This window comes from Typopeltis vanoorti, chromosome 14 (genome assembly GCF_054136105.1).
Source record: "Typopeltis vanoorti isolate ZY-2024b chromosome 14, IOZ_Tvanoo_1.0, whole genome shotgun sequence".
NCBI classification, from domain to species: Eukaryota; Metazoa; Arthropoda; class Arachnida; order Uropygi; family Thelyphonidae; genus Typopeltis; species Typopeltis vanoorti.
In genome coordinates this window covers 24,184,220-24,206,862 of record NC_143562.1, presented here as the reverse complement: position 1 = coordinate 24,206,862, position 22,643 = coordinate 24,184,220, and the positions used below count along the sequence as shown (strand labels likewise).

At 36.1% G+C, this 22,643-nt stretch overlaps 1 protein-coding gene across 1 annotated transcript in view; it reads right to left on the bottom strand.

The window, feature by feature from the left end:
* The window catches only part of LOC150099306 (suppressor of lurcher protein 1-like), a 222,869-nt gene that overhangs the window by 49,383 nt on the left and 150,843 nt on the right, over positions 1 to 22,643 (bottom strand). The window contains exon 3 of the mRNA XM_090403542.1: positions 3,734 to 3,924. Within this exon, the coding sequence (XP_090259668.1) occupies positions 3,734 to 3,924 (191 nt within the window). The remainder of the gene's footprint in view (positions 1 to 3,733; positions 3,925 to 22,643) is intronic.

Below are 22,643 nucleotides of genomic sequence, written 5' to 3'. Positions count from 1 at the left end.
TTTAAAACTTTGTCTTCGAGATTCATTAGCGTTATATTGATCTTGGGAAAGTGAAGAAAAAAAATTAAAATCATGGAGTTGCTCGATATTAATATTGCATTACTAGAAACGAAGGTATACTTTATTATTATGCAATTAATATATTGTATTTACTTTTAAACTATTATTAATATTTAAACTGATAATTAATAGTAACTTTAATTAATTAAATTTAAATAAATTATTAACATTATAAATCGCTTTTGCCCACATACGATATTCTTGTGCTATAGGATTTTGTGAAATCTGGTATGGGTCTGATGAATGAGATAAATATATATATTATATATAAGAAAATAACAATAATGCTAGGTAATGATAACATAAAAAGAAAATATCAGATGAGAATAATAGTAATTACAACTGACATATTTTGCATTTTCTTAAAATTATTTAAAATTTTTACCTATTATTCCACTTTTCATTCACGTGTTCAAAGTATATTATTTTGCATCATTTCTAATATTACCGATTTATTTTATTTATATATTTTATTTATTTATTTTGCATACTAAAAAAAGGTCCAAATATATGTTTTTTTTAACTTTTAAGGAAAATATTTAAATGCATATACAGTATTTATATTTATTTATATTACTAAAGAATGGAATCAAAAGACTTCAATTTACTATATCCAAGCATATTTATTTAATATTTATACTTATATTACTAAAGAATGGAGGTAAAAGACTTCAATTTAACACAGGGTGACCACCCAGCAAAAATATTCTGTACTAACTTATGCAGGAAAAAGGTACTAGATCTGAAAAAAAGTACTAAATTTTTATTTGCTTTTGTTTCACTCTATTTAGGACATTTTACGATATTACTACCAGTTTATCATAGATGAACTCAATGTGAAATTGCTAAATTAATGCATTTACGACAAATATGAAAAGAAAAAAAGTGAAAACTCACCTTACTGTAGTCATGTATGAGTCCAAGAGCTGCAGTTGTCATTCATCATAACAGAAGTCCTAATTGTAACTCTAGCACTTAACATGTGTATTAATTTACCATATAATTTTTATTCTCATAATAAGGGAGTTTGTAGTTGATTTATTACTTTATTCTTATTTATTGTCACTGCTGAAAATATTCTTTCAGTTGCTGCTGATGAATGAGGGAGGCACAGCACAGCTTTAATGGCGTTAAATTAGGAAACATTTGTTCTTCTACAGCATTTTTCGTTTTAAAACTTTATTCTAAAACACCATGAATTCTTGACTTTTTTTCAATGATATACATTTTCTACGTCTAAAAACTGTTCGTTGTCGGCTGGATTTATCTTTTCAATAGGATCCAAATTACGCTGTGCATTAATAAAAGCTGGATATTCATATTAAAATATTTATTTATTCCGCTTGTTTTGAATGTTGTAATGATCTTATAACCCGCTAGAAGTGTTTGAATAGCGAAGAATATATTTTCATTGGCTAATGCCAGTCGGATTGCGTGAGCATGGGATCGGGGGGGGGGGAAGCGAGAGAAGGTTAGTGAACAGTGAGAGGGTGGGGAGGTAAAAAAGAGAAATCGTGCTTGTGTCACTGAATGTGACATATGGGGAGGTGGAAGAAGATAAAATATTAAACTCACACGTCTACTCTCATGTTGTTATTTTAATTATTATTATTATTCGGAAGAAAGAAAGTACTAGATCTGTTGGTGAAAGTAATAGAACAATAAATATTTATAAAAAGTACTAGCGGTGGTCACCCTGATATTATTAGCATATTGTCATCCTAGCATATTTATTTAATATTAAATATTTATGTTTCATAAATTTTTGAAAATTCCATATTTTCAAAAAAAATTATTTAAAAAATTAAAATGTGTGTCTAAAATTTAAAATTTTTAAATAACTTTTCGAAGAATAAAAATAAAAATATCTTAAAATATTTATGATATTTTAAATTATACAAAGTTTTAAAGAAAATAATAATTTATTATGAAAAATCAGAAAAAAATATCAGAAAATGTGTAGTACAGTGTTCAACTCATTCCCCATTGTAATTTTCATCATAACATATTTTAAGAAATCTACGTTTTTTTTTTTTTTTTTTTTTAGAAAATCGCTTTAATGGTGTCAACGATAAGTAGACATTGTAGGCGAGATTTTAAAATTCAAGGATAATTTCATCTAAAACCATTCTTGAAAAGGACACTGAATCCAGTAAGACCATCTTTCCAACGTCCATTTTGTCTGCACTTGTAAAAAGTGAAATTCATTTCAGTATTAAATTGTGTTATCAATCCTTATTAAGGATGCTGTTGTTCGGTCGTAAGTGGACATCACAATCAAATTTTCTGCTTTCTACTGCAGTTACGTCTTGAAACGTTAGCCGTCATATATATCCTGTGAGCAATTTACGTAATTAGATTGTGTGACGTGTCAGCAGCCAAAATCATTATTATCTCTTAACAGTATCTGCCTAGCCTTGGCAACAAAGCGGAAAACTCGCTTATTTTTAGCTCTATTTATTAAATATTTTAATTATCCACTTAAGGTTTTTTTTATTATTTATCTAATTACATTAGTAGTTGGCTAATAAAGGCTTTTACAACTAATTGGAATTAAAATTTAATGTTTTTTTAGGATATTTATATCTTGGATAACATTACATACGTTTTGATCTTGGTAAGATTTCTGATTTTAAACTGATTCATTTTTTTTTTGTTGTTTGTTTGAATTTAACACACGTTTTTGTTGTTTTTTTCCCTGAAAACTATATTAATGTTCAATATTACGTGAACAATTTTATTGCAGACTATTGGGCTCATTGCGTGTGTTTCGATGTACGTTTCGTGCGAATCGCTAGTTGACGAAATAAAAAAAATAATAATAAAAAAAATGTTTCTTTCCTCTGTTTCACATTAACTGTACTTAATGAAGTGCTTGTTATAAATGTTTAAGTAAGATCGGTGAAGCATTTGTTTATTTGAACAATAAATTCCCTAGGAAAAGGGAAATTAAAATAAAAGAAGACATTTTGGCTCACAAATACATAGTGTGATTATATGATTAGTTGTGTGGTTAGCTAAACCAAAGTGTGGAATTCACTCTTCCCTAAGAGTTTGTGGATTATTATGGAATTCTAGAATGTGAAAGTAAAAAAATTAAATTAAATACATTTTCTAATATTGTAATATAGTTACAGAACGTGTGGTACAGAAAATCTGACATCTTATTTCTATTCAACGCAATCATATTAAATTCCAAAAAAAGTAAATGACGTAATGAAACGGAAGGATATTTTATGAAAGACGTCACAAAAAGAAGGCTTTCATAATAGCAGCACGTGAAAACTTCAAAAATTTATTAATAATTACAATATGAAATTTATTTAGTGGTGTATTTCTCTATGAGTTCCAATTTCTACTAAAATGCTAACTTTTTTATATTATTATTAAATGTAATTTTCAGAATTTTTAACTTACTTTTATTATATTATAAGATTAACTGAAGTTAAACAAAAAAAGCATTTTTTACTTACAATTAAGTAAAAGAACATTCGCAATTATTCCATAACTGTAATATGACCTCGGTAATTATTTTAATTAAGTCTTAACACTTAGAAGGAAGTATTTCTTAATACATAAAGCACACAAAAACTTTATTAGTAGCAATTAGGGGACTTTCTCCTCACCAAAAAGTTAAAACAACTTTTCTTTTTCTTTTTTTTTTCCTACTTACCTTTGACAAAGCGGAAAATGGCTCGAAATCCTTTCACCTCCGGCGAAGAGTGAAAACTACGGAATTCAACCGTCATAGATGGTCCATTAGACATCAACTGAGCCGGCATCTTGTTACCGCAAAAATTGTCGACGCGTTCCTTTTGACCGTTGATGGTGATAAAAACCATCACTGCATCTACACCCTCGCAACTAAACCAAAGAAAAGAAAGAAAGAAAAAATAAAGTACGTGGAAACTTGTATAACCTTTTTATGTGAAAAGTATCTTAATGGTTTGGCTTAAAACCATCATAAAAGAAAATGGGAACAGAGTTATGTCAATTGTATAATTCGGTGAAAAGTGATGCCCCTAGGCATTTTGCTCTTCCCGTTAGCAGTCGACTTTCCATGATCTAAATTAATTTACAGTACGCATGTTTGAATGATGTAAGCAACACAACTTAAAGTTATTAAAAGAACTGGGCGATGAACTGAGTCCTTGACTCTTTATCCCGTCATCTAGAATGAAGAGAATCTGTGTGAATGGGGTGTTATTGAGCTAAGGCTCTAATCATGGCTAGGTAACGGCAATAGCCAAGCCTCAGTTAAAACTTCATTGGCTACAACATTACCATTTGATCCCCATTCGCAACACAACTTATCCTTATAAGGACTGGCTTAAAGGGGCGAAGCAAGAATGCTTTTTATCTTCCCCGTTATCTGTAGAGGACAATGTAGGGATAAGGTGTTATTGAGCAATTAAAGCTCTGATCATGTCAGGAGGGTAACAGCAATAGCCGAGCCACAGTTAGAACTTCATTGACTAGAGCACTGCCATCCACTACCCTCCAAGGGTATTGGATTGAATGAATCCGAAGTTCTCGCAACACAACTTTGTTAACTGTTAACTTAAATGGCGAGATGGACGTCAGTCCCTTGGACTTTTATCCCTTCATCGCTAGATTGTGATTATCGATATGAGAAATTTTTTTTGAGCGCATGGCTCGCCCGAATTAGGGCTGTGTAGAATCGTGTGAAGCGATGATCAGAGCTGCCTTCGGATGTTTGTGTCTCCATCTGTCGTTTTCATCATAATTTGATGCATCACGAATGAGTTGGTTGGGGTGGAGTGATGCCTGGGCGAAGTACTTGGTTGCAGTCTGGTTGAGATATGAAGGTATGTCTGGCATGTTAGCGTCTTGGTGGAGGAGAGCATTCCTAACAAACCACGGGGCATCGAAGATCATTCGGAGGCATTTATTTTGTAGTACCTGTAATCTTTTGATGTTGCTGGGGGAGGTGTGGCTCCATGCCGGCGATCCGTACGTTAATATGGGTCTGATGATTGTCTTGAATATTGTTAGTTTGTTTTCTGTACTGACTTTGCTTCTTCGGTTGAGTAGCGGATAGAGTTGAGCTATTGTTGAGTTGGCTTTGTTGTAGGCATGTGAGATGTGGGAGTTGAATCTGAGTCGGTTATCCAGTTTGATACCCAGGTATTTGACTTCTTTTTGCCATGGGATATCAGTGTTAAACATCGTGACTGCTCCGTGGTGGGTTACTTTCCGTCTTGTGAATAGTATGGCAGTACTTTTGTCGGGGTTGACATCTATCCTCCATTTCTGAAACCATTCTTCAAGATTTGTTGCTGTGTCTTGTAGTCGTTGTGTGGCCTGAGTGATCTGGTCAGTATTGCCATGTCGTCTGCATAGAAGGCCGTGGTAGTTGATACTGTGTTTGGTAGGTCTGAGATGAAAATGTTGAAGAGTAGCGACGATAGGAGGGAGCCTTGAGGGGACCCCTGCTGTGATGCTTCTCATGGAGGATCTGAGGCCACGTAGCTTAACTTGAAATTTTCGGTCTTTCAGATAGGATTCTATGATTTTGGCTAGATTTAATGGGTATTTTGCAGCTAATAGTTTGTGGATGAGGCCTTTGTGCTATACTTTGTCGAAGGCTTTCGCCACATCCAGGAAGATTGCACCTGTGTGCTGTTTCCAGTTGTATCCAGTAGTGATGAATTCTATAATTCTGTGGACCTGTTGGGTTGTGCAGTGGCCTTTGCAAAATCCGAATTGTTCTTTTGGGATTAGGTCGATCTTGTCCGTTTCATTTTGTAGGCGGTTCAGAATTATCTTTTCCGCGATTTTTCCCAGATTTGATAAGAGGCTGATAGGTCTGTAGTTCTGGGGGAATTGAGGTGCTTTTCCGGGTTTGTGGATGAGGATTACATCTGCCTGTTTCCAGCGAGTGGGGAAGTAGTTGAGTCTGAGCATTGCGTTGATGATCGCCACTAGATGCATAACTGTTTTATGGGGGAGTGCTTTTATGGTTTGGTTTGAAATCTCGTCAGGACCTGGGGCCTTTCTGTTGTTGAGGCTCTTGATGATTTGATGTACCTCCTTTGGTGTAGCATAGCTTGTATTGTCTTGGCTGCTGGTTTGATGGAGTGCGCAGCGGACATGCCTGTGTATTTTTTCAATGAAGTGCAAGTCTGCATGCGCATAGTTGGGGCTGAATTGCAGTTCCAGGGCATCCGCGAAGGCTTCTGCTTTCTCGTCGTCTCGGTAGACCATGCCCCTTTCTCCCTGGATTGGCTGAATGTTGGGGCGGTCGCTGCGAAGGGCTTTCGTTATTTTCCACAATGAGTTGTCTTTGGTGTTTAAGGAGCTTAGCTTCTTCTCCCACAGCTGGTTTTTGTGATCTTTGATCGCATATCGAACAAGGTTTGTTGCCCTGTTTAGTTCTTGTCTATCCTGGGGGGATAGTGTTGTATGGTAACGGCGCCTGATCCTGTTTTTGCTGCGGATGAGCTTTAGAATCTCTTCTGGAAGCAGGTTGGCTTGAGCTGGAGTGGTAACGGTGGAAGCTGCTGCTAGGCCAGCTTGGATTGTGCCTTACAGTTTTCTGATCGTTGTATCTATTTCTTTAGGTGAGGAGATGGTTGGAACGGGTCCTGTGAGGTTGCAGAGGATAGCGTTCAGCTTTTTGAAATTTGTGCAGGACTGCCTGGGAATGATTTCTGTTTCCCCGCCTAGGCTTAGTAGTACCGGATTGTGGTCGGAGCTTAGATCATTGACTACCTGTAACTGGAATTGGTGCGAGGTGTTCCTAAAAATGGCTATATCCAGCACATCAGGTCTTCCCAGCGGTCCGTAGTGTGTTGGTTCGGCGGGACCTGCTATGATGATGTTTCTTTTCATAGCGAACGTGTGTAGGCTCTTCCCATTGTTGTTGGAGTTCCTACTGTTCCATGCAGGATGTTTGGCATTTAGGTCTCCCGCTACAATTGTTGCTTCATTTGTGTCGAGGAGCTGGGAGAGATCCGAGGCTAGTAGTGGTTTGCCTGGAGGGTTGTAGACTGAATATAGCTTTAGGTTACCTGCATTGTTGGTGTTTATCTCAATTCCAGTTTCTTCCAGGTGTGTAGTCGTTGTCTTCTTGATCTCATTGTATCTTATGTCTTTTTTGACAAAGATAGCTGTTCCACCTCCTCTGGCATTGAGTCTGTTATTCCTTAGTAGTGCGTGGTTCCTTAGTTTGGGGTTGTCGCAGGGCCGAAGGTGCGTCTCGTTGATTAAGAGGATGTCTATTCTATGTCTTGCTGTAAATTCTTGTAGTTCCAGGAGTTTGTTATTTAGGCCGTTGGCATTCCAAAATGCGATCTGTATGAAGTTGTTCGAACCAGGTGTATTATTCATTGCTTATCATTGTGAAGATGACTTGAGTGTTTTTTAAGAACTTGTTCGTATCACTCTGATTGGGGGTTGGTCTTGCTAAAAGCCGTTAGCATCTCCCCTAGGGTGGCAGCAAGGATAGCAGCTGTGTTCTGACTGTTGGTCATAGATTCTGCTGATTTAGCCTTTGAGGTGACTGCTGCAGCATATGAGCTGTGTGATGTTCGCTGATTGATATCTTCTTCAAGGGGTGTTGCACGTTTTTGAGCTGGTGGAGTGCCTGATTTTCTGTTGCTTGCCAGGTTATCTGGGTGGAGAGTGCAGCCTCTATAGTTGGCTGGGTGTGGGCAGCCGCAGTTTGCACATGTGGCTGGAGTTGTGCGTAGTTTGGAGCATGTGTGAGTAGGGTGACTGTCTCCGCACTTCACACATTTGTACTCTGCTCTGCACAGTTTCTGTGCATGCCCATATCTCTGGCAGCGATGGCATTGTCCTGCTGTTGCTTTCTTTCTGAGTGGTTGTGTTTTAATCCTGAGATTGCAAACTGTTTTGAGATCGTAAATCCTTCTTTGTTCCTTATTAATTTCCACGAGAACCAGCGGCATGGGACGTTTGTCTGCCCGGTACATTCTTGATATTTTTATGGGCTCCAGTCCTTGAGATCTAAGGTCGATGGCTATTTCTTCGGACGTGATTTCTTCTACCAGTCCTCTAATGACACTTTTAGGTTCTTTTCGCTTTTCAGTTCGAAAGTGTGGTATGGGTTCTTTAGCTCGTCCATCAACTGTTAGCCGACGGTAGTCTGATGTCCCTTCGGGCTGGATACGGACTCCTTCGTCGGAGTTTTTGGCTGTTTTGAATTTAATCTCGGAGTTTCTCATGGCCTCCGAAATTCTCGACCATTGTTTTTTGTCTCGTAAGATTACCGGCGGGACTCGTTCTTTGATCTGTGCCACTGTGTCCATTGGCTGGTGTTCCAGTTCTTCGGGTGGTGTCTCTTTTCGTCGCTTTTTTCTGCTCACTGTTTGGTAGTCGTCTGGTTCTTCTGGAGTCTGAGTATCTGTGGCTGGGTTGTTGTCTCTTGTTTCATCCTGAGATGTGGTGGGGAGAGGTTCTGAAGGTTGATAGTCCTCAGATTCGACTTCCGCGATTTGATGGATCTCTACTTTACCTGGCCATTTTGTATGTAGGAGGTTTCCTACATGTCGGAAAATTGCAAGTAGCTGCTTAAAGTCTAGTTCATCGTAAAGAGTGCTCATGATGATTAAGACTAGTCTTTTACCTTTACCTTACCTTACCTAAAATTTCTGATCACCTGTCTCAGTCTTTATCTTTACCTTACCTTACCTTACCTTCACTCTAACTTTCACTAATCTCCTCAAAGATCAAGATCAGATCTCCTCCCTAAGATCCACCTCGCAACACAATTTCATTGGACTGTATAATATATATTGCTAATTTTTTAAATAAATTAAAAGGTGTTCGAAATAAATTAGCAATTTTTAAATTTTACTTGAGTTGTTCTGTCATATAAATATTTTAATTTAAATAAATAAAATATATAAAATAAAATAAATAAAACATTAGCAGGATAGGTAGTGGCGATTAACTTCTCTTATTCCACCTGCCCTATCTGATGAGGGTTCTGCTGAGAGCTCTATACTTACCCTTTGAACTGGTAGTTTTTGGAGTGTCTTTGATTAGAAGATGGCTTTGGATTATCTGTGTTTGTAGGGGTATTTGTCATACTTTTGAGATTGTCTAGTGAATTTGGGTAGATGGCAGAATCTGTGAAGTATTTTACTGCTATAGAGTGGAGGAGAGAGGAAATGTCTGGGGGGGGGGTGTCGGTGCAGCTGTTAGTTTCTGACAAACCATGAGGTGTCTAGTATCATGTGCAGACACTTATTTTGTACTTTCTGTAGTAGTCTTTCCATGTTGGAAGGTGGCGAATCCCTGTAGTTCTCGGATGTTTGTTAGGCCGATAGATGGCGAACCTATAGCACGCGTGCCAGAGGTGGCATGTCGACGATTTACAGCTGATATCCTTTTAATAGGCTTATAAATTATTGAACCTTTTTTTTCTTTAATTGTTACAATACATACAAGTTAAATTTTGTTTTACACGAGAGAGCAGCTATGAGGACCCAAAGGCAACCTACGATTGTTGAGTTGAAATGTTAATTCTCTTCCACCGAATTCCATAACATTTGAAACTGTCATAACATTCACTTATATATATTTCTTACTTTTAACACATTCACGACGTGTGTCGTTTATCGTTCCGACGGAACTTCTCATTACCGGCGGGCTCAACTCACACAAACTTTTAACCTTTGGTTGAAATTTTGTGTGAGTTGAGCCGGCCGATCATGCAATTGAAAAACTGGACAATAGTTTTTAGTTAGCTACTGTGTTTCCGGTGCAGCATATGGTTTTGCTTGAGTCTATACAGCATAGTTTCTGTGAGAGGAGACATGTGATTCATTAGTTAGCGCCATTTTTATTCCAGCTGTCTGTAATTGCACTACTTGTTGAGAAATATATTACACAGACTGCAAATCAGGGATGTAATAAAACTACTTGTTTTTCTTGCATCAGCAGTATAATGACTGTTGGGGAGGGCGTGTTGTTAACCTCAGGGAGCGAGTTACTATCACCTCGACGTGAACCTGTATAAAAATTTTTTGTGTGCGAGGTATATGCAAAACTTTTTAAAGTCTTTTTTCGTAAAGTAAAATCAGGGTTGCAATTTATATGCGAGGGCAAGTGATAATCGAGTAAATACGGTAAGCGTTTCGCTGAACAAGTTGACATCCTTCTGCTGCTTCCCCTGCTCAGCTGACTTCTATGGTGGGTTACAATGCATAAATATTTTTCATTATAATTAATGATAACTTTAATTAAATTATAATATCCGCTATGCTATGCTTCTGTTCATTTATAAAATAATAAACGGTAATTTATATATTTAATTTATGAATGCGTCACACTATATTAAACAAGATCATTTCACTTAAATTTCATGACATTAAAAATAAAAAAAAAAGAAATAAAAAGTCATCAAGAGCCTGAAATGTGGAAAGGCAGCTGAAGTAGATGATATACGATATAAAATATGTAGTAGATGATATACGATATAAACGTCTTCCATTTCACACTAACTGCGTTGCATAATTCAGGAGACCCCAGAGATCTTTTCTGAATGATTCAGTGCATAATTCAAAAGACCCCTGTATGCCATTCAGCCGAAAATTAACCTCTCCGCTCCAGTCCCGAACTCTATACATCTCTTTTGAAGGTACTTATCAGAAGCGTGATTACGACGATTTACAAACAAGTAAATTCATAATTCGAATAATTCAAGCGGATAATTTTAATAGAAATTCTGAATATCTCAATATTAGATAAAATAATCTTAATGAAACTAGAATTGAGATGGATTCTTACTTACTCCCAAACTCCTACATACGCGGACAAGGATGATCTGCTTCTAGTAACACTCAGCAGTTATTAGACTAATCCACCTAATACCGCGTTGGACTAGTGTGTCTTTAGAACACCATCAGTACATGAGAACTGAGAACGTACTGAGGCTATTATAAATTCTCGACACGTTCTCACATACTGCATGAAGTTCCAGAAGCACTTTGGAGTACGTTCCATAAGATCCTACTCCAAAGTGATATAATTCCAGCCATTCTATTAGATTTGCTGGCCGTGAGTGCTTATCATGAACATCTAATTCCACCACCTCTCAAAGCAGTTTAAATAGGATTGACATTTTGGTGGTCGTAGGGAACAGGATCAGTCTTTTAAGGTAAAACCACTATAATATGTTCTCATAACCATTCTTGGGCGATTCGTGTCCTGCGATATGGCGCGTTATCCTGTGGTAAGTCTCCATTACTTAAAGAGTCAACATGCATTTGGTCTACAATGACGTTTAGGTAGACCTCAACATTCAGCTACTGATCCATTGATACGAAAGAATGTCAGGAAAATATGGACCACGTTGTATGGGGAAGTCTATGTGTGATGACTTCTAGTCTTCGTATTGTTAGCATTTTTGCATTCAAATTGTTTCTCTCTCTTTCTCTCTCTCTCTCTCTCTCTCTCTCTCACACACACACACACACACACATGAAGGTAGATGGCTATTCATCTTTGAACTTATAATAAATCGGCCAGAAAAAATACACGGTTAACTGTTAATGTATGACCGACAGTCGCGCGCGCGCGCGCGCGTGTGTGTGTGTGGATAGTGATGAAGTGTTGAGATGGAGTATTATTGTAAATGGTGGATTGTTTGATGTCATATCCTTCCACGATGGCTCCTTAGAGGTGTTGCATAATAACATAACAAATAAAAATAAAATATGAATAAAAAACTTCTGTACTACTTCTAGGGTACATCTAGGTTGTATTCCTCTATTCATTTATTTTCTCTTCTGCACATCATGATCTTTTCTCAGTAACTTCAAATCCGCTTATAAATTTCAGAAACTTCGATATGTACAAACCTGAAAGATTTCAAGAATATCTACATAAATTTAAAAAAAAAACAAAAGCGAATCCTCTAACAACTTTTATTCTCCAGAGGGAGTAGACGGAACTGTTTTGATCCTAACTCACTTTTTGGAAATCTGTAGACAGTCAGTTTCTATCCTTAGTAGATACAGTTGATTTCAAGATGCTGGGGAGAGTGTCCAGCAGACAACTGATGCCAGTTCATATTCATAAACTCTAACTTAGTAAATTATTGTCTGAAATATACTAAGTTCTACAGTATTTTTATTTTTTTTTTTTTAGTTTCGGGGTTTTAGATATCCGCATTTCCAGGGGACCTTACTGGCCTTCGCCAAAGATCGATTGAACCAGAAAAAAACAGCGAAAAAAAGGCATTTTTTATAGCATTATGAACAAGAAAGAGTCACTATAAGGCTAACTAGATGCCTAGAATATCTACAGGTAATTTATAAAATTCCGATTTCCATACAATTTTTGGGAGAGGAAGGCAGTCGATTTCAATCTTTCTCAAATCAAGCCGTGTCGTATTTTTCTAAAAAAATCTCTTTCCAACCTAATCTTTCGTTCGTTTTCATCCAGATTCTTCTCAAATAAGAAACTGGGATCAGTTCATATTTAAGGAAGTGCCTCAAAATCTCTCTTAAAAATTCTAAATTTCGTCCAGTTAAAGACAATCGGAATCATTGCCTTCTACTGGACTTCACACCTGAAATGTTATGAATGAACGTGAAATGTTACTCTGCAGCTTCAAGTTAAATCAAAAACTAGAGCTGCTGAGGACAAAATTAGACCTTTAATACAGTACTAAATTAATATGAAAAAAAAAAAAAAACAGCTTCAAATGGCTCTGGATGTGATTTATAGAAATAAGAATAAAATAAAAAAGTAAATAAATATGTAAATAAATAAATAAATTAAAAATTTAATTAAATCTAAATAAATAATAGGCTTGTGTAACATCCATAGTGCTAGGCGGTAAGAAGAAGAATGCTGTTCAGAGTTCGAATCTTGTTCTGACTAGAGGAACTTTTTCTAACCCTTTCTTCAACCGGTTCCTGAGTTAGTCGATCTCAGGCACTGAGATCGATTAACTCAGTATTTTTACTTTTTATTTTGACTAGAACAAGATCTTTAAATGTTTTATCTCCCGGAAACTCGGATTTTTCATCCCTTAAAATCAAGAAAATCGACCATAGAAATCACACTATTACAGACAATGATATACTGCGTTAGGCTTAGGGACATGGAGATGGTGGCACTTGTCCTCCGCGTCTCTTCACCGAATGCTGTTTATACTTGTGATAGTCTTGGGTCAGCTATCTGTGATTGGTAACCAGTGGAGACTGAACTGCACTCTCAGAGTCCCAAAGTTAGTAGGACTAAAATGACCCTGCCTACTCCCTATAGGGAATAAAAGGCATTATCGGATGTTTTAAATAAATAAATCAACACATAAAATAAATAAACGAAATAAATAATAAAATAGAAACACATAAATAAAAGTATACATAAAATTAATAAAATAAATTTCAGTATAACAGAAGTGTGGGGAAATTAGGCGGTATCCCTGGAAATAAAATTAAAATAAAATAAATACATAATGAGTATATAAAAATAAAGGAATAAATTTTTTAAAAATATTGCGCTGATATTTTCGGCCTAATTTTTCAGAAATTTTAGCATGTCTGAAAAGGAACTTTCGCCAAACTGAGAAAGAACGAATTAGTATGAAGTGCTGGTAACACACACACAGCATGTTATTGGATAGAAATGACGCCATGCGGAAACAAGAGATGTCTAAGCAATACTGTAATAAAAATTGAATACAGAAGAATCTGGAACCATATTATAATGCAGATACGAGATGCAAAAAAAAAAAGAAGCCAATTTAAACTATCTTCGCAAAAATGACATAAAACAAACTTGGCATCTGATCAAAAACGAGATATTAAATTGCACTCACAAAACTACTGCTGCTTTACTCCCAAAGCGCAATTTTAAGAGAGGATAATCCACGCAAGAATCTAGAAAATGACCTTCACCAGTACTCTAAAAAATAGATCACACACAAATATAAAATCTGTAAATCGAACACTTGGTTTATATTCGTGACAGAAGACTGTCCTTAGTAATCCATCACATAAATTGATTTAAGAATCCGATAATAGATCAGTCAGACAATTTTATTAGTTACTAACAAAATCGAGGGTTCCAAAAGAAAACGAGAACCTATTTTTAGTAATCTCGGGTATTAGATAAAATAATATTACATAAATATATTAACTTATATAAATATTTGATGGATTCCTGAAGATAGCTTTCTGTTATGAATATAACGAAAGACTGTCCTCGGCAATCCATGAAATGAATTAATTTATAGAATCCGATAATAGAGAACTTTTCGAATATTACATAAAATGAAAAATAATTCTGATGAACAACAAAGATCGCCAAGATTCCGAGCAAACTTCTATAAAACGCCTATAAGTATATAAATTAAGTGGATATTAAATCCAACATAATTTCAGAGCCGAATACAGAAACTATAAAAGTTTCGTATTTGAAAGTTGACCAGAGAGCTTGCGGGAATACACTCGTCCCCATACTACGAACGCCCTAGCCGAACCTAATGGCAAGCACGCACCCCGGTATATATTCGCCTGCTATTGGTCCATTTTAAAAGAGTTTCACGGATATATATTTTTTGCGAGTTCAAGTCTCTCATCATTGGCCTTTGGAGTGGAGAAAAATGCTCAGATTCAGCAGATAGTAGGAAAGGAAAATAAAAGCTAGAGATATGTAGTATTAGAGGAGAAAAAGAGTCCTCAGATGACTAGTTTTAGCTGTTAACCCCCGCCCCGGTACTTATAAAAGTCGTCGACTTTTCACTTTTTAATATTGGTCCATTTTAAAAGAGTTTCACTGATATATATTTTTTGCGAGTTCAAGTCTCTCATCATTGGCCCTTGGAGGGAAGAAAGATGCTGAGATTCAGCAGATAGTAGGAGAGGAAAATAAAAGATAGAGATGTGTAGTGTTAGAGGAGAAAAAGAGGCCTCAGTTGACTAGTTTTAGCTGTTGATCCCCGCCCCGTTACTTATACTAATAAAAGTCGTTGACTTTTCACTTTTTAATAAAAATAATATAATAAATTAAATGGACTTAACAAAAAAAAAAATAAAATAGCTATTTATTTTAGCCCATAGGTTGGATAATTACCAATCATTCAAATTTGTAAGAAAACTATTTTAAAAATATAAAGGTGTCTGCGAAAATATTTTAAACAAATTTTCAATTTCTAAAATAAATAGAATATTAATATTATTAATTGATGAATAATAATAATATACACATACTTATATAAAACTTCTAAGTATCTTTCTTAATTATGAATTACGAAAGGTGCTAATCACCATTTACATGTACGGCTGCTATCTATCAGAATAGTTCTTGTATGCGATATCCTAAGAAACAATGTAAATCTTCGATAGCATACACGCGTGGAAAATATTAATCAGATCTTTCTTCTTTTGCAGTTATTTGATTTAAAAAAAATTAAAAACATACTTTGTCCAGCCAATTGCTCTCTCCAACCGACAGGATGCTGGTTCGAATCCAGTCATGAGCATGGATGTTTGTCTTTAGGAGAGAGATGACCACCGCTTCGCTTATTGAAACCAAGTGGCTTGAAAAAAGGTGCATGTTTCGTCTCTAGAGCAGGATTTGGGATTATGTAAAAAAGAGATGATACAACTGTAAATTACTTCTGACGTAACGGTCTGAAACTTCGCCAATTTCAAGAATTCTTGATAGAAATAGAATTGGAGTGTGAGGACGTTATCTACTAATCAGCTGTTAGATGGTTAAGCAGAAGTGTTGTGTTAAAAAGATTGTTTTAATTTATGTGAAGAAATAGATATTTTCATGAGGAAACGTGAAAATACTGCTCACAACAATCGGATAAAAAATGGATTATGTCTATTGCATTTACGGTAGATATTACAACGTGCCTTAATGAATTTAATGTGAACCTGGTGGGCCAAGGTCGCACTACTAGTCGAACTGTTTTCTGACATAAAAGCTTTTGAAGGGCAAACTATGTCTGTTGAAGAAACATATGATGGAAGAAATATTTCTGTGTTTTTTAAGATTGATGTATTAAAAATTGATAAATAAAGTTACTTAAATATAAAGAGCCAACAGACTTCATTTCGGCGATATAAACATTATTTAAATTAAGGGGATATTAAATCCCACATTGTTTTAAAACCGAAAAGAAACTCAAAGATTGGAATCAGAGAGTTTTATGACGAATACAGTATAAAAAACTATAAAAGTATCGGCGAATACTAGCGTGAGCTAAATGCAAGTAGTCCTAGAACGTAGTACAAACACGGGCAACTCGTTGCAAAGGTGGGTAAAGTTCTGATCGCTATTCTTGGTATTTTTCATAATGTAAAAACACATTTCCTAGGAAATGTATGCTGTTATTACATTATGGTGGGAGGTCACTACCCAGACCGGTTTCAGCCTTTATTGAGGCTTCATCAGTGAGTAGCTAGAGCAATTAATACCAAAGGGTATAGAGAAAAGAACTTATATACTCTGCTATACGAGTTGTCCAAAAGGTGCACTCATTAAGTTACTTAAATATAAAGAGCCAACAGGCTTCATTTCGGCGATATAAACATTATTTAAATTAAGGGGATATTAGATCCCACACTGTTTCGGTTTTAAAACGATGTGGGATCTAATAACCCCTTAATTTAGATAAATAAAGTATTTTTTTCACTCACTATTTTCTCTTAATTAAACGCTTGCGGCCCGATTATTAAAAATAAACGTTGAATATGGTCCAGGAGTCTGAAAAGGTTGCCGACCCGTTAGAGTAACATAAAAATATTCTAAAAGCCTGAGATTATTTTTGTTCTCCGTTAAATATGAATCATTGAAAATGCATCATTTTTGAAAGATTTTTATCATTCAAGATTATAATAATGTTTCTAACTGAATCTGAATGGATTAACCCTATTAAATTTATTATAGTCTAACCAAGTGGGGGGAAAACCTCCCATTAATTTATAACAAATAAAATATTCTTATGATTTGACTAATGGAAAACTTAGTCGAATTATTATTTTTATTATGTTAAAATAATATAGGTGTTTTTAATCTACTCAAGAAATTTATTGTATTTTTTAGATTTAGACCATTAAAATCTTAAAGAAATATTTATTTTAATGTTTACTTTTTGTTTAGTAAGATTTCTTACTTTTTACCTTGACAGAAACAAGATCTTTAAACTTTTTATCTCCCAGTAGGTTATAACGTATCAGATCTGATAGACTAGTAATGCTTTCAACTTGGTAAAGTGGCCAAGTATTGTTCCGCTTCTGACAGATGCCACACAATGAAATCACTTCTGAAAAACCATGAACCTCGTCAAGTTTTTGTTGCGTCGAGGAATCCAAAATATCTGGAGAATTGAAGTAGCAAAGAAGAAAAACATTAAATAGAAACGCACGTGTAAGACTACTTGAAAGAAAAATTGTTCAGTGGGCACTTGTGTTTACAACAAAAGATTGCCCATAGCGAATAGGCCTTGTAATAATTGATCCAGATGGCAAAAGAGAATCATTTTTAGCGAATGTGATTTCCGATCAAAGTTGAAGTTTTGATGAATGAAGATAATGCAATATTGAAACTAATGGCCTTTGGAAAGATTCGATTCAACAATACTAGAGTCTTTTCCATTCATTAATCTTGATTTATCTCCATCGCTAATACCATTCTCTTTCCAGTGGAATAGTTCTTTTTTTTTTTTTAGAGCGGAGTAAACACTATTTGTCATTATCTTGAGTTGGGCAAGACGCAGATGAAGTAGAAACGTAAGGGTAGATTATAATTTTCACACCGACAAACGAACAGTAATCCGTGATGTATCTAATTTGTAAAATGAATGCTCTACGTGAACTGGATGCTATTTATATGCAAGAGTTCCATCCATTACGGTTATCTTTGACAAATGTAACATCATGAATGTCTTATTAGCACATTTGAGTAGCTAGTAACGCTCGTTGACCACACACGGACTTGGATGTGTAATTAAGAATTACATTTCCAATATTGGTAGGAAGAGAATCTTTTTTTTTGCTGTTGTTGTTTCTTTTCTTGTTTGAAATTGCGAATCTTAGTAGATTACAGGATTATTGATTTGGCAGTGAGACGATTCCCTGAGGAACATTATTCAAACGGACATCTGCGATACTTTTAACACCTGATGTCTATGTTTGAATTTAATTGCATTAGATCGCAACAGAAATTGGTTACAAACTTTTTTTTTGCGATGTACTACATTAACGTAAGTGCAGGTCAACTCTCTAAACTCATGTAAAAATTATTTTTGAATAAAGTTGCGGATTGATGTTTATTTACAGCAAATTAAAAAAACATCAAACATACCACCAATATTAAATTAAATCAATGATAACACAAAATCCCATAAAGATATTAACTGAATTAAAAGTAACAATCTCGTAATCTAAAATAATCCTTTTCATATCAGACATTTTTATAAATAAAAGGTGTGTTTTTTATATTTAAGATATGGAAAGAATTATTAGTCAAATAAGATATATTTCCAATTTTTTAATAAAAATAAATTAGTTTCTATTTTAATTTTAATAAAATATAGTATTAAACTATATTTTAGTAATGTTTATCAAAAAAAATCCGATTAAGATTAAAGCTACGTGAATGAACTATGTTATATAGCTTAATTCAAATGCCTCGTTATAAGAATTCACACTCTACTCATTAACCTCAGATAGCACTAACAATGTAGAATATTTTAGTGAATTCACTGGTAAATAAATAATTTTTTTAAAAAAATAATCCATTTTCGATCTACCACTGACTGTCCGCGTTAATAAAACCGCTATATATTACTGAGCAATAATACTTCTCACACATCTCTTGGTTAGTACCACACACACAAACCAAATACAACATGAAATATATAGAATTCTGTATACAATAGAATAACGAAGAAAGTTGAATATAAACTCATTAGACAAAATAGATTTTTAAAATCTCGAACCTGCAGTGACTAAATTATAAACATAATTAATTTCACCGATCCACCATATACAACAGATGCCGCGAGCTATCACTACCCGATCGGCATAAACAAAGAACTCTCAGCGTGCAAGGAAGATGAGATGAGTTTCTTTATCGTTGTAATCTATCATTCACTGAATATTCAGAATGCATTATTTCATTACATAGAAGACTCTCGATTGATCACCAAGAGTGAAATATAAAGATTCTCTTTTTAATTGTTTATTTTATATAATAGCAGAATTAATTGCAAGCAACAATTTCGAGGAGATTTATAATGAATTCCTCAGATTAGGAAAACTTCTGAGTGATAGTTGGCTGGGAAAAGTTAAGCTTTTTGACTCATTTCCACCCTCTGCAGTCACAGAAGATAACTCAGACGATACAAGCGAGGAGCTCATTACTCAGTTGCAGTCTCCCCCAGACTTTGAAGACGTGCATGTGCGCAAAACCACTGACACAGAACCTCCCATAGATTTTGGTATGGAAGAGGATGCTCCCAGTTCCAATCCCTCGACCTCCATGAAAGAGAGGAAATAGTCCTCTGGAAAAAGAAAAGATGGACACAACTAAGGTTCACCATGATAAACTCACAGATATATTTTCTCTCGGTCAAGAACACGGATGCTGGTATAAAAATTCAGCCAGCTACTGTATCAGACTACAGGAAACTAACCAGAGTGTTAAATTCTAGCAATATTCAATATCACACCTTTTCTCTTAGTTCGGAGAAAAATCTGAAGGTAGTACTGCGGGGTGTCAGGGAGGATATAACTACAGATGAAATTGCGGCTGACCTCCACCATCAGGACCTGCCACCTATTAAGATCAGCAGAATGACTAGAGCGGGCAAATCCCCTATGCCTCTGGTCTTGGTGGAAATCCACAAAGCCTATAATAACATCTATGATTTAACATCAGCCTGTGGACTCCGGATCACCCCAGAGCCACTCCGTAAAAGGAAATCTACTGGTCAGTGCCATAGATGCCATAAATTTGGCCATGCTCAAAAACTCTGCAAGGCAGAGTACAAATGCCTGAACTGTGCTAAGAACCACCCGACTAACACCTGCACAAAGCCGAAAACCACCTCGGCTAAATGTGCCAATTGTGGTGGCCCTTATCCAGCAAACTACAAGGGATGTACTCAGCAGCCAAAAAACAGAGGAATGGAGACAGCTAAACCGCCCTCTTCCTCTAGTAAAAGAACACCCAAGGCCCCCGCTCCACAACCGGAGATTCAGCAGCAACAGTGACCTTCAAAGACAGTGGAAGCCAAAGGCAAACAAGAAGTTATGCTGATGTGGCCAACACAAACAAATCATCATCAGAAATCAGACAACAGCCCCTACTAATCTGACAGCTGTTATTACGGCCTCTCTAGCTAACATACTGCAAGATTTCAGCCTGTCTAACCCTTCATCAACTTCCACTAAAAGATTCCTAAGTGAAACACAGGCCATTCTCACAGCAATCATTAATGGATAAAAACAAACTAATTCCAGCCTCCCTTTAGATCATTGCTTAGAATGCAAACGGCCTAAGGAACAAAATTCTGGAGCTACAAGATTTCACCTACAGATACCAGTCAGATATTGTACTGATCAGTGAAACACATCTCAGACCCTCAGACAGCCCCAAAATACGAGGTTATCTCATGTACAGAAATGATAGATCAAATTACAGAGGTGGTGGCACTGCAATCTTCATTAAAAATTATATTAAGCACCACTCTGTGAACAACCCACCAACCACTAACCTTGAAATTACAGGCGTGGAAGTTTTCACCAGCTCCGCAAGCAGATTGAAAATCTACTCAGCTTACAATCCACCCTTAAAACTCTACTACACACCGATCTAAATGCCATTTTAGGAGTTAGAGTACCCACCATTATTGCTGGGGATTTAAACTCCAAACACCCATCTTGGAATTGTAGAACCAACAACAAGAATGGCTGCATCCTTTCGAACTACATAGGATCAAACCATGCTGTTGTAGCTGGACCTACCGAGCCAACTCATCTCAGTATGTCTGGCACTGCTGACATTCTGGATATAGCTATCCTGCAAGGCATTAAACTACAGTACAGCCTTAAATCACTAAACGAGCTGTCATCGGATCACAACCCAATTCTACTACAACTAGGAGAACAAGAATTCATGTCTCCTCCCTCTCACTCATGCATATCGTGGGTCAGATTGCCTAAAGCACTTAAGGATCAAATTGGACCTGTCCCTCACATATCCTCACATATACTAGCCTCACCCTACAAATTAAGTCCGCTACAACGGTTGCCACCGTCTACAAAACTGTCCCCAAGCCTGGTCGTTTGCCCGAGGATATTATGGACCTGATCAGAGAGAGAAGAACAGAGCTAGGAAGAGATTTCGTAACACTCGCGCACCTCAGGACAAAACAGTTCTTAATAGATTGAACGGGGCTGTGAGAGATGCACTTAAAACTCATAGAAACCAAGTTTGGGATGAAAAGTTAGCCTCTATTTAACTATTGATTACTCTATCTGGGGATTACTGAGAAGCATCAGAAATAAAAACAGATCCCCCCCCCCCAAAAAAAAAATCTCTAACCAGAGCCTAGTTCACACAGATGCAGACAAGGCAGAAGCCATAGTAAAGAATCTAGAGGAGCAGTGCAAACCTTCACAGGACAACTTCGATTTCAATCATTTACCGTATTTTCCGGTGTATAAGATGCACCCAAGAAATTTAATACAATTTTCTGAAAAAAACCTAAAACCTAACACAAAATATCTCAACACATCAACTCAATACTGATAAACATCGATAACTGATTACTCGGATAAGATATTATGAAACTTGAATAGGGACTCCCCGTTCTTAGCTAATGACGCGCTAGAAGTCACGTGAAGGTCACGCATCAATTTGATTGAACCATTAACCGCCTACAAAGATCTTGGAACATAAAAGGGAGTGCGTATGACTTTGAAAAGAGGAAACAATCTTTACCTTCATTATATAAGACGCACCCCATTTTTAAGATGAATTTTTAAGGTAAAAAAGTGCGTCTTATACACCGGAAAATAGGGTGTATAAAATCCACAGACAAGTCAGACACGTATTAAAACTCCCAGATACCAATGCGGACCATATTGCATCCGCATCAGCTGCTGAAATATATGATATTATTAAAAAACTAAAGAACAATAAAGCTCCTGGACCAGACGGTATCTCAAATAGGGTGATCAAACTACTGCCCCGTAAAGCTGTAGTGCACTTGACTATGATCATTAGTGCCATCTTAAGGTTTCACTATTTTCCTTCCATTTGGAAACAGGCTGACGTAATCCCAATTCATAAACCAGGAAAGGACCCCTCCCACAATTATCGTCCAATCAGTCTCATCTCCAATCTTGGTAAGGTTGCGGAGAAGGTCATCCTCTCTCGACTTCAAGCCTCTGTAAACGAATTAGACATCATTCCTAAAGAGCAGGTCAGCTTTCGGCAACACCATAGTACCACCTTACAAATCCATCGAATTGTGGAATACATCACCACCAGCTTTAACTGGCACCAGTGCACAGGAGCTGCTTTTCTAGATCTATACAAAGCATTTGACAAAATAT